The 13,230-nt window shown below is 31.3% G+C and overlaps 1 protein-coding gene across 1 annotated transcript; it reads right to left on the bottom strand.

Annotated features, from left to right (window-relative positions):
• Nucleotides 1-5,684: 5,684 nt before the first annotated feature.
• Nucleotides 5,685-8,910, bottom strand: LOC102590098 (tetraketide alpha-pyrone reductase 1-like). The gene is made up of 5 exons (XM_006367382.2): nt 8,680-8,910; nt 8,324-8,481; nt 7,244-7,432; nt 6,455-6,786; nt 5,685-6,083 (listed from the first exon to the last, which is right to left on the bottom strand). The coding sequence occupies exons 1-5, from the start codon at nt 8,810-8,812 to the stop codon at nt 5,951-5,953; spliced, it is 945 nt and encodes a 314-aa protein (XP_006367444.1). The 5' UTR covers nt 8,813-8,910; the 3' UTR covers nt 5,685-5,950.
• Nucleotides 8,911-13,230: the final 4,320 nt, after the last annotated feature.

Genomic DNA, 13,230 nt, shown 5'->3' with positions numbered 1-13,230 from the left:
ATATATATAAAAGAGTTAAAAAAGAAAAAATAAGTGATTTAAGAAAATTATATAAATAACATTAATGATGAGATGAAGATTAAGAAAAAACGTCAAATAAATTAGTAGTATTGATGATGATAAAAGTTAAATAAATCATTTTTTCTATTATTTAAATTTTTAACATAAAATTTCCAATGTTTTAAAATTAAAAATAAATGTTAAAAAATAAAATAAAAATGGAAGCAATAATTATTTTATTAAAGAAAAATATGTGTAGAAAAAGTAGAAGTAGTTGAAGTTACTTTAATTCATCTTTTTGGTGGGCCTCAATGTACAATTTCTATAGCTTTTAGTCCAACTCTTTAATGCAATGTTGGTTCTCCAAACTCCCATTTCTAAATAAGAGTAAGACAAATAATGAGATACATGTATTAAATATATATATATATATACACACTTATACATATGATATACATAAGTATATGTAGTTTGATCGAACGGTCTATATAGGTTACTGTCCCTAGAATTAAAGCGTAACATTGAAAACTAGCACTATGAGACTAATGTTTTAAAAGGAATTAAAATTCATTAAAAAGCAAATTAGGAGCTTATAGTAACTGATCAACTTACCTTAACTTCACAGGCGAGGTATACACGGCCAAATTTGCCTTTTCCGAGGAGTTTTCCGATCTCAAAATCGTTGAGTGACCATTGTTTTTTAGGGTTTTTTGGTGGTTGTTTTTGGAGGTTTTAGAGATTTGGAAGCCATTTGTGCGAAGTAATTTTGGAGGTAAACACTGTAAATTCAAATTTGGTTTTTTTTAGGGAATTTAGGTGTTTCGAAATTTATAACGGGTTCTTGGGCTGAAAAACGAATCGGGTTGGAAAGTCCATTCTTCATTTTACCTTGGGCTTTTAACACGTTTTGTCTGTCGGTCAAAAATAATTATAAGGGAAAATTGTATATAATAGCAAACTATTAATTCAAATTAAATGCTATAAATATAGTTTGATTTAATTGTACCTCATAGCAAACTGTTGCTATTTCACCTCTCTCCTGGTGAATCTCGCTCGCCACTCTCGTTCTCTCCCTCGCCTCTCTCGTTTTTTATACAAACGCAAGTGTATAAAGTGTGTTTGTGTTTGTATAAAGCGAGAGGAAATTGTATATATACATATATTTTTGTTCCCCTCTCTTCCCTCTCCCAAATCTCACTCGCCACTCTCCCATATCTCGCTCACCACTCTCCCAGATCTCGCTCACTCGGCTCTCTCACTTTATACAATTGATCTTTTTGTATATGTATACCAAAATAGATTATACAACTGCTTTCTTTTGTATATATATAGCGAAATATACATATTTATGTTTGTTATGAAGCGCAATTATGCAAACTTTGCTATAACATACAAATATGAATTTTGTGTTTGCTATATGTGAAAGTTGCTCTAACATCTATAATGGAGAAAACGAAATATAACTAATGATATACGAGAAATGTACTGGGCCTCTTGCAGCAAGAAGTTTTCAGGGCTTTTTCTCCGCTTGTCCGAATTTAAGTGTGTCACCCAGCTTACGCAGGCCCATGTTAATAAATGTACTCCCTCCGTATCAATTTATGTCATTTTGTTTGACTTGACGTGAAGTTTAAGAAATAAAGACTTTTTTTTATGGAACTTGTAGTACAAACTCTAAAATAAATCATGACTTTTTGTATGGTTATAAATCATCTCATCAAGGACAAAATAACATTTTAAAATTAAACTATTTTTGAGTATAAACTCTGTCATTCTTTTTAGTACTAACTAAAATATATGCAATGACCCCGTCGGTCATTTTCTATATTTCCATAAAAATTACCATTTTGCCCTCCTGATATTGCCCCTGGGTCCACTACAAAAAAACTGCTAAAAATGACGGATGGTGTCGCTCCAAAAAGCGACCATTTGCCACACTGTCCATCGCTTTTTAATAAAAATAATTATTTTTAAAATTATTTTACAAAAAGCGACGAGCGGCATCTCTTAGCCCGTCGCTTTTTTTCGCGGATTTTTGCGTCAAATATATATATAAAATTAATAATTATTTATTTAATATATATAGCGACGACGTCCGTCGCTTTTATTAAAAATAATTATATATTAATTAAAATATTAACAACGTTGTCCGTCGCTTTATATTTATTTTATTTATTAAATATTCTTTTTATTATAGCGACGGACGACATCTTTATGTCCGTCGGTTTTAGTCAAAATAGGTCGGTCAACTATTTTAAAAAAGCGATGGGCAGTGTCTCTTTGTTCGTCGCTTTTCATTAAATATCTGAAATAGCAGACACGTTTTCCCCCATTTTCCCTCTCTTCCTTCTCTCTTCTTTCTCTCTTCCTTCTCTCTAAAGATTCCACCGCCACCTCCTTTGCTTGTCGTTGCCGTCGCTGTTTCCTCTCTCCTTGTCTCTTTCTCCATTAATTTAAGGTTATGGTTTTATCAAATTAGTTTTAAATTTTTTCAATTTTAGTTATATTTGATTATGTTAATTAGTTTATTTGATTTGTGTTTTATTTTCCTGGTGTGTCTGCAGGCCTCACTCTTGTGAAGGCTGGTCGCTTAAGCGAGAGCCTCTTCACTTTTGTGAGGGACGCGTTTTTAGCAGGGAAGCGAACCCCCGGTCGAGGGGGTTTTTGGCTTGCCATTTCGGGGTTTACCCCCTATTTCACCATTTTTAATTTGAAGTTTGAGAGCTTTGTGGTGGCGATTTAGAACAAATTTTCGAGGAAATTTTTTTGGGTAACGATACTGAACTTTAAATGTTAAATTACCCATTATTGTTTATGAATTTATGTGTTCAAATCAAGCTTTTGAAATAAGGAATTTGGGCTTATCTGCAAGAACCCAAGAACTTAGTAAAATGATGATTTTGAAGTGATTTTTAGCCATTTTTCAAAATGATTTTTCCTAATGAGTTCTTAAAGCCTTGAGTATGTTTCAAGTATAAAATTTGGATTCAAACCTTATTTTGGAATTGAATTTTGTGTTGATTGACCCACTTTTCAAGAGGATTGATGTGGGTATCATTGTTTTTGAAATGTGATGGTAAATACTTTCTTGTATATAGATTGTGTGACTTTGGAAGTGTTTCGGAAGGGAAAGACTCAATTCTTAGAGTGATATTGATTGATTAAGACAAGTGATCTTATAAACTTTGTATTCTAGTAGAATTCATATGCTTCCTTTGTTGCTTTTGTGTTGGGAGTAATGGGATGAGGTGAAAGGTTTAATTGTCCACTTGATAAATCTAAATGAATAAAAAGGGGTTGAAATGAAAAAGACTTTGTGATGAACATGATGATGTGAATTGCCTTATATTGACACTTGTTGATTGATTGATGAAATGCTTGAAAGCATGAATGTGGACTTGAATTGTGTGAATTGTTATCTCTTCCGTGTGGTGTGATATTGCTTGTATGCATTGATTGTGAACATTGTGATGAAACATGTGATGATTTGTGATGCCGAGGTCATTTCTGGCAAGTGTTTATAAAGCCGATGGGAAATGGTTCTGGCTAGTGATTTGATATAAAGCCGATGGAAAATGGTCCCGACTAGTGATATAAAGACGATGAGAAATGGTTCCGGCTAGTGATATAAAGTCGATGGGAAATGGTTTCCACTAGTGATATAAAGCCGATGGAAAATGGTCCGGACTAGTAATATTGTGCCGATGAAAAATGGTTATGGCAGGAGATTGATTATTGTGACTCGATATTTTTATGCTTATGCGTGACTTACTCATTAATTGTGATTGATGTATTTGTGCGTATAACCAAACTACTTGACATTGATATTGACTTATTTGATTTGTTTGATTGTTGAATTGTGAAGATTGAACTGTGAATATCGGGCCTTGTGAGTCGTGTATTGTAGAATTGCTAGGTTGGGTGTATCACTGTGCAGGTTGTAGTTTTAGAAGGTTCAGTTAGAGTGTAAGGGGTATCCGTTTTCTAGGTAGATGCCTTCTTTCTAGGTTGCTTGTTGGGTACCGTAATTTTGGTACTCACCCCTTGCTTCTATACTTGTGTAGTTTCCGAGACCAGACCCGCGTGATCTTTTGTCTTTTTCTCCTAACAGTCGAGGCTCATTGAAAGATTTGAGAGGTAGTTGCTTGTCGGCGGGCCCTCTTTTTCTTTTCTTTAAGCTTTGTTCTACTTGAAAAACAATGATTGAGACTTGTATTTATATTTCGAGTTCTGTATTTTCGTTAGTGGCTTGTACATGTGACAATCAGGTTTGGGGTTTGTTTAGAATGAATAAGTTTTCTGCCTTCGTCTTGTTCTTGCTTTATATTTCCACATTTCTTTCGTTTTCGTTGGGTTGAGGCTGACTTGTCTTAATGGGAAAAGACAAGTATCATCACGTCCTTTTTTGGATCGTGACATTATAAATATATATATCATTATTGGTATAGAGTGGAAGTGTATCATTTAAGCACCATTCCGTAATATGCATAGTGTTCTAGAGTTGTGTGAGGCAAACTTGTAAATGATCAATAGGCAGACAAAAACAAGTGTTCAAAAGAGTGATATATCATTAGGCTGCCATATAATTAAGAAGATGTAGAGGGTCCATATATAGCGCATTGACAATTATCTTTCTTGTAAGCGTGTCAAAATTTTATGAATTTATATAACTATACGTATGTTCGCTGTCTTTCTAAGAGAAAATTAGAACCAACAAGCGTTTAATTTGAAAGCAACGTTAAATACGTGTATCTAGAAAACAAATAATGTATTGATGGGAACAATGGACTTTGTTATTGAAAAAGGCTAATATAAGAGTTTTGATGGAAATTGTACACTGATTTTTTCAAAATTTAATTTAATTTGAAAGCGAACCTTACCCAAAGACTAAATCATTACGGAAAAATTTATGCGAAAATGACAAATATTTATAGTATATTATTTAATTTAGCTACAATTTTGGATATTTATAATTAACTGCTACAATTTCTTAAATTTTGCTATGAATTTGTATATGCTTACCTTAGCTAGTTGTATACGATTTGTTGATACATTTTATTTGTATAAATTATCAAAAAAATAATAAATTACCTTGTTTGTAGCGAAATATACAAACGGAATTATAAAAAATTCTTAAATGTATAAATACAAAATTGGTATATACTTACCCTGTTTATATATTGACAATCAAAATATACAAACGAAAATACCCATAGCAAACGTAACTTAGCTATGAAGTGCAATTAAACAAACTATAGCTAAGAAGACTTATTAAGTTTAATCTCTTTGCTATTTGTGAAATTTTCTCTTATCATTCTATATAGGGAAAAATGACAAATATACCCCTGAACTATCGTAAATGGTATGTAAATACCCTCCGTCATACTTTTGGGACATTGGTGCCCCTGCCGTCCAAAAACTAGAGCATATATACCCTTTATACTAACAGACATACCGTCATAATCTTATCCATCGATCCGTTAGAGTGAAGGGTATATATATGCTCTAGTTTTTATACGGCAGGAACACCAATCTTCCAAAAACATAACGGAATGTATTTGCATACTATTTACGATAGTTCAGCGATGTCTTTGCCCCTTTTCCCTTCTATATACATCCACTAGCTAGCAGCTATATAAAGTTAGACTTGCAAGTAAACGATTAGACTTAAAGTAACCATCACATTTTTGCACATAAAAAACAACTCATAATTCACATGGTGTTTTTTAATTTATTGACTTTTGTACATAAACATGATTACATGCCTTGCATTTAGCCATCTATGTGTCCTCTCTTTTTCTTTCTTTTTAGGAGCAACTTTTTTAGTAACTTGCCTACTTGGGAAGTGGGGTTTGGGAAAAGTAATTTTATCGCATTTGATTTGCACTTGGACATTATTTGTACACTTTGATAAGAGATTCAGATCCCTTTGATTTAATATGTAGTTTTTTCATGATAAGCAAATGTCTTGATTTGCATTTTGGTCCATAATCTGAGGCTGGCATCCTCTAAAGTCAACCATAAGCTTGTTTAATTTCTTGTTGCTGATCCTTTGTTGTATTATCGTTGTGTCTTCCTCCAAACTATCATATGCCAAAACGAAAAATATTAGTTATGTGTTATGTATATGTGAAAGAATTCAAAGAAATAAAGTTCAACTTTGCAACAAAGAGGGTCAGATGTACCCTTGCGGCACCCTAAGACAAATATCTAGCTGGTCGAATTTAACTTATTATATGCAATGATAATATAAGAAATTCTTTGCACACTATCAAATCAACTTTACATGTTGTAACAGGTAACATGTATTATTTTCATGATAATAAATCTCACTTTTTATGAAGATCTTTTACGTGATTTGATAGTATAAAAGTTCTTTTACATCGTTGATGAATGTAACTAGTTAAACTCTATCCATAAACCAAATGAATAAAAATGAGGTGTACTAGTATACCTTTGAGGTGGAGAAGGCAAAGGGGACAACATTTGGACAAGGTTAAGAGCATCTTGTTTTTGGTTAATGATGTGATTGAAGCACAAATATCTACCATATGATGCTATATCTTCATAAACACAAATGTGGGCATCCACCAAGAAATCAAGATCAACAGTCACAAACACACCATCTTCATACATCTCAGCTGCCCCTTTGAGATAAGGATTAGTAATGGTTAATTCAGGACCCATTAACAGTCCTGAGTTAATAGTCACCATGTTTATTCCTCTATCCATTGCCAATGCCCAAGCTGTCTTCTCTGCTAGTGTTTTTGACATAGCATGCCACAACTGTCCATTTCAATAGTGATAAAGTTAGAAATTTCGTTAAGGGTGTTCATATATTTAACATATATGAATGAAAAATAATTTTGACCTATATACTTCATATAAAACGTGCATGTAAATAATACTCCCTCCATCCACTATTGTTTGTTAGGTATACTAAAAATTGTTATCCAAAATTAATTGTCAATTTAAACAATAAAGAAATAATTAGTCACTTTTTTTCAATTCTGCCCTTAATAATTACATAATTACTGGTTTCAAAAAGTAGCCTTTTTAAAGTTATAAGACTACTTTAATAATGATTGATAATAGGGTTATATTAGTCAAATTGCACCTTATATTAATTTTTTCTTAAGTATTATGCATGATCTTATCCTGACAAACAATAGTGGACGGAGGGAGTACTTGAATATGATATAAGGAAAAAAGAAAAAAAAGAACACATGATAAATATGGATACCTTGAATTTACGACAAAAGTTGATGTCAGTCCAATGTCTTTCATCAATAGATGGTGCAGAATCTTTATCATGTCCCCAAATAATTGTAGTTGCTGAGGAAGTAAAAACAACTTTTTCTATTGTGTCTGTTTGTGCGCATGCTTCCAATACATTATGTGCTGCCCTCACCTCCACTTCTCCCATTTCTTCCTGCAATCATATATACCCGATGAGTCGATGGTGTATAAAAAATAATTTAATAAAACTGTATATTACTTTTATATTAGATATGTTATTATTATTTGTTTAATTTAATTTGTCACATCCTGCTTCCCTTTCATTCAACTGCTAGCTGCCTAATTTATCATGCTCCTTAAATAGTACCTATCTAAATAATGTTTTGACTTGTAAGTGTCTGCGTAACGAAATATGTAACCCCTTACGTGTACAGTAACCGGCTCTATTAATTAGAATTATATAGTTTTTTCTCTTTCATTATTATTGTTTATTTTTTACTTTTCTAGTATATTAAAAAATATATTTTCCGTTTTAGTTATTTTAACATCAAAAGAGCAGTGAAGGAGCCATATCATCACATCCCTTCATCGAAAAATTACATTGTGTAGTTAGGTAAAAATATTTCATACTAACACTCTTTGACTTCTATATAATTTTACTTTTTTATATTTTGATACCCTTTAATCGAAATTCTAGCTCCGACATTACAAAAACAGAATTGGTAGTTACTTCAATAATGATTTCTTAAGTGGTGCATAAGTTTAACAATAATAATAATAAGTTCTTTTAACATCAAAAGAGAATTAAAATAATGGTATTTTTTTTCAATATAATTATACACGTACCCATTATTTACACGACGGGACATCATTATTTAATTATGGTGGTGCATAAGTTATTTGTTTTTTTTATTTTAACACATTCTTCCTGGTCACTACAAAATCCTCAATAGAGCAAAATCTTATTATTAAATCATAAATAACACTAACTTCCACACTGTAAACACATGCTTAGCTAGCTGTAGAAATTAATAAGAAGATAAAAAAACAATAAACTTGTATTGAAAGTAATAAGGTTACGTACATCGTAAGTAGGATAATCTGCTGGAGGTTCAAATGAGTAGAACAAACCAGAACAACCCTTCAAAGCATCAAGAATACTATGATAATCAAAAGGGTCCGACTCAAATATCTTCAATTTCTTCTCTTCACATTCAATCCTCTTCAACGACGACGACTCGCCTAAGAAGGAAATAAACAAGTGGTTATACTCCTTTGTCTCAAATTATTTATCGTGTTTGAACTGAAAATACAAACACCCTATGACGTTCATTATGATTGTTCAAATATCAATTGAAGAGTATAATAGTCAAAACCCTTCCAAATTAATGTTCGTGTACAACAAAAATACGACAGATGATTTGAGATGGGAGATCTTACCATGATTTTGAATAGCTGCATGAACAGTGTAACCTCTCTTGAGAAGACGTTTTACTAGCTTTGTGCCTAATCGAGTGGAAGCGTCCATTACACATATTGTATTGAAAATACAATTGTAAGAAGCTGGAGCCATTTTGAGATTATAAATTGATTGCTATTTTCAAGTCAATAGACAACTTTTTTTTCTATATAAGAGAGAGAACTAAGTTTAATTAGTTTGGGTGTAGAAATTCTGAAGGGAGATATGGGTATATAAAGCAAGTAAAAGAGAAGCTGGCTACCTACAAGATGGTCCTAGCCATCTCAATAATGAGAGGAACTTTTTCCCCTTTTTTTTTTTTTTTTATTATTGAATGGACTTATAATAAATAAGTAATTAAACTATGGAAAATACTGAGACTTAGGTGGTGTATAGTACCAAGGAAAATATTAAAGGGAAAATGACAAATATACCCCTGAACTATTGTAAATGGTATGCAGATACCCTCCATCATACTTTTCGGACATTGGTGTTCCTGCCATCCAAAAACTAGAGTTTATATGTCCTTCACTCTAACGGAAGACTAAATAGGTGGCATAATCTTGTTTGTCGATCCAATATTTAATCAGTCAGTGGATAAGATTATAACATGTGTATGTCCGTTAGTATATATGTTTTAGTTTTTGAACGGCAGGGGCATTAATGTCCCAAAAGTATGACAGAGGGTATTTGTATACCATTTACGATAGTTCAGGGGTATATTTGTCCTTTTTCCCTACTAGATATAACCTTTATAAGTTACACGGCATACCTTAATATTCAAATGGCCAAACACATATATATCCCCTCTAACTTGTCCACATTTTTAATTTTAACACTTTATCTTAGCCTTGTTCCATTTTAACCCTTAAACTCCATTTTTATGTACCATTTTAACATGAAATACTATTTTTATGATTTCTTTATTTTTATATATATTCTTCAATTGCAACTTCTTATTTTAAATCGACTATGTGCCAGTTAATTTTAAGTTAAAAATTAAAATTAACAAAAATAAATCTTTTTAAAAATAATAATTTCTTTTTAAGAGTGTTATGTATTTTTGTGTGAAATTTAACCGACGAAATTGTATTGGTTTTCTTTCTTTAAAATCACCGACAACCTAACAAAGTCAGTCGAGTTTTAACATTGTTTAGTAGTGTTATTAGATGAACAAGAGTTCTTTTTTAGTAGTGTTATTAACAAAGTCAGTCGAGTCTTTTTGAAGATGGTATTTTTTTATTCGTATTGATTTATATTAAAAATTAAAAGTGAGTATTTGCGTTAAATTTAGACAGCGTAGATGATAAGAAAAAATAAATAAGTAGTGTTATTTAATTTAATTGAATATTTAAGAAAGAAAATCAAAGAACTTTCGTCAATTTATTTTCATGCTACAGAGAAATATCAAATAATAATATTATGAAAACTTTTATGTTCGTTTGCGAAAGTTTAATTTTTTTACGAAAATTAACAGGCACGCGTCTATTTTTAAAAAAATAAGTAATTGCAATTAAATAAAAACAAATCATAAAAAATAGAATAAGTGTTTAAATGGTACAGAAAAAATGGAGTTTAAGGGTTAAAATGGAACAAGGCTAAGTTGGAGTGCCAAAATGAAAAATGAAGGCAAGTTTGAGGGATTGTGTATGTGTTTGGCCTATTCAAATTGTTACAATATATAAAAATTCTTTATATTGACCATCAACAAATAAAATTTCAATTGGTCAATGAGTTAATTAAACTTGTTTTAGAACTATGCAAAATGTAACGTATTTGTTATCAAGTTAATAGTTGAAACTAAATATGTCCACATCTTTATTAAGGCTAAATTTGCCTTATCTTTGGATAGCAAAAACTTAGCACCAGATGACATCGTGTTATGTGATTAAAGATTATTATTTTTGGATAGCAAAAACATAGCATGCATCCGGTGATGCCGTATGTCATGTAATTGAAGATTATTTTGATGGATTGTCTCAACTTTTACCTTATTGATGGACGTTCGATGATTATCCTATATTGTCCATCTCATGTGTAGGTTAATTAAGGGAAAGGGCTTATTATCGTGTTATGGTTGACATCTACTAACTGTGCAACTGTAATAGCTGTACTCATTCATTGTTATGTTAGCTAATAAATGCATCTACACGTTGACCGGATTTTCAAAAAACTCCCAACTCCCCTCTACGTGTGCTAGATTAAATGCACCCACCTCATTCATATATACAAAATCATATTACTCCCTCGTAGAGTTTATCGTCTTTACTAAAAATATATGTATTAAAATATTTGTTATTATAAAAGTTTAGAAATATTTTTGAATTTTTAATAGTAATTATTTTAGAATATTATAAACACTTTAGTATGATACATATTAGATATAAATAAAGATAAAATAATTTAAAAAATTATTCTTAAGTGATGTTTTTTTTACGAGGCATATAAAAAAAATGCAATAATATTTTTGAGATGGGAGGAGTATTACAATTTACATCTACATATGACTTTCGCAACACGGAAAAATTAAATGATTGAATAGAGTAATATTTTATTGGTCAATTGTATTGTTGATACTTGGGTCGCTGCATTTATTAAAAAATATTCAAGGATTATTTTGTTTTCTTAGTGATGTTATAAATCTGATTAATATAATGTTATCAACTCTGAGATTCTTGTGGGTGAATAATTAATTTTATTTCCCCCCTTCCCCACTCTCTTAGAAAAATAATGAAAGAAAGATATAGCTAGATTCTGTAACAATGGTATTTTTCTTTTTTATAGATGGCTACGTAAAGAAAAAAGTTTGAAGCAACACATGGCAATATATCTAGGTTACAGAACTTCATATAAGAATAAAATTAAATTGTCATGAGATACAAATGATAGGTATATGTAACAACTCTAACTTGAGAAACTAGAACGTAACCCCAAGTGGCATCCGATTTATGTTAACATATATAACTTATTTTAGATAATAAATTTCAAATATTTTTCTTTTAATTTTAAATTTTATGTCTAGTTAAATATCCTTACATAAATTAGAAACGGAGTAAGTACAAAAATTTGCTAAACTATAGTTTTAAATCTTAGAAAAATGTAAAGACTACGGTAATATTTAGGAAAAATTACTTTATTAGACATATATTCATATCATCATTTATATGAATTCTACCTATATTTTCAAATAATTATGTATCTTACTATTTATTAAGAGTTTCTTACCATATATATATTGAGAAAGATACACCTAGATACATGCATTTTTGTTATCTGATACACTAAAATAAGGAAAGACAAGGGCGAAATGGGGAGGGAGACGAGGGAGATAGTCATATATTCCATATACAAGTGAATCACACTAGATACACATAGATACATATATTTGTATGTATTTGAGATATCAGATACATAGGAGAGTGGTGAGCAAGATGGGAGAGAGGCGAACGAGATTTGTTATGTATCTCAAATACATGTGAAACCACTTGGATATAATGTATCTAAAACAAATTCACCTAATTTTGACTTCATGTATCTAGAGATACATGTATCTGAACGCAACAAAATCTGATTAGATTTGTAATATCGAAAATTAGAATAACCTAAGTAATTAGCTTGTGAAGTGATGAGATTTCGATAAGTTTCTCTAGCATTTACACTTCCAAGTTAGGTTCGAAATTATATTAACACTATAATTTGTTCCAATAATGAATCGCAGCTCTCTGTTATACTTCAGGAATATCAAGTGCTTTAATATTACGATCCAAATGTATGGCAGGTATTGTCCGCGCGCTTTAGCCCAGCAGATATCACAAATTCGTTACTCGGGTTATGAACTCAAAAACGTATTTGTAAATTTGTGTTATGCCTTATAAAATTTATCTTTCTCTTCTTCTCCTATTAATTTTGATATGAAATTTAGCTAAGATGTCATGTTCATCTAGGAAATTTGTCAACCTAAAAATCTCTCAGTTCCTCTCTTTGACCCGCCCTCCGTCATGGCATAACATTTTAACAATAATGGTTTCCCCTAAATAACAAACCGCAGGTGGTTCAAACACTCTTGAAATGGCTTATAATATTTCACAAACATAGTACTCTCTTCGTTTCAATTTGTTTGTCACATTTTTTTTTTAGTCTTTTCAATAAATATGTCTATTTCCTTTTTTTGACAACTCTTTATTTCTAACTTTCCTCTTGACATGTTTAAGATTACAAGATAATATCCACATTATATTTCAAATTTCCGTTTCAAATCTTCTCTCTCTGAGCCTGGCGCACGTTAGAGTGCACTAACCTGCACCTCACCGAAAATGGGAAGAGAACGACCACAGAAACCTGCACAAAAAGATCGAGTAGAGGAAATATTGCATGGAATTTTTACTAGTGCTAATGGAGGAAAAATAAACACAGTTCCACGGAGTGAGATACAACTGAGCACACTAGAAGCTATGGCGGTGGTGGTTTCAGATTTGGACAAAGAGAAACAAGTAAGAGATGAAGAATGGCCGAAGCTAACACAACAACGAGGA

The sequence above is a fragment of the Solanum tuberosum genome, unplaced genomic scaffold, assembly GCF_000226075.1.
Source record: "Solanum tuberosum cultivar DM 1-3 516 R44 unplaced genomic scaffold, SolTub_3.0 scf00783, whole genome shotgun sequence".
NCBI classification, from domain to species: Eukaryota; Viridiplantae; Streptophyta; class Magnoliopsida; order Solanales; family Solanaceae; genus Solanum; species Solanum tuberosum.
The sequence above is the reverse complement of the archived record's forward strand: the minus strand, read 5'-3'. Positions and strand labels throughout refer to the sequence as shown.

Bases quoted from the DNA above. Each gene is read 5' to 3' on its own strand.
- LOC102590098 (XM_006367382.2), bottom strand. From the start codon at position 8,812: ATGGCTCCAGCTTCTTACAATTGTATTTTCAATACAATATGTGTAATG. The intron at 8,482-8,679 runs GTAAGATCTCCC...TTTCCTTCTTAG, and splicing joins TGCAGCTATTCAAAATCATG to GCGAGTCGTCGTCGTTGAAG. The intron at 6,084-6,454 runs GTATACTAGTAC...GGCATATGATAG, and splicing joins TTGCCTTCTCCACCTCAAAG to TTTGGAGGAAGACACAACGA.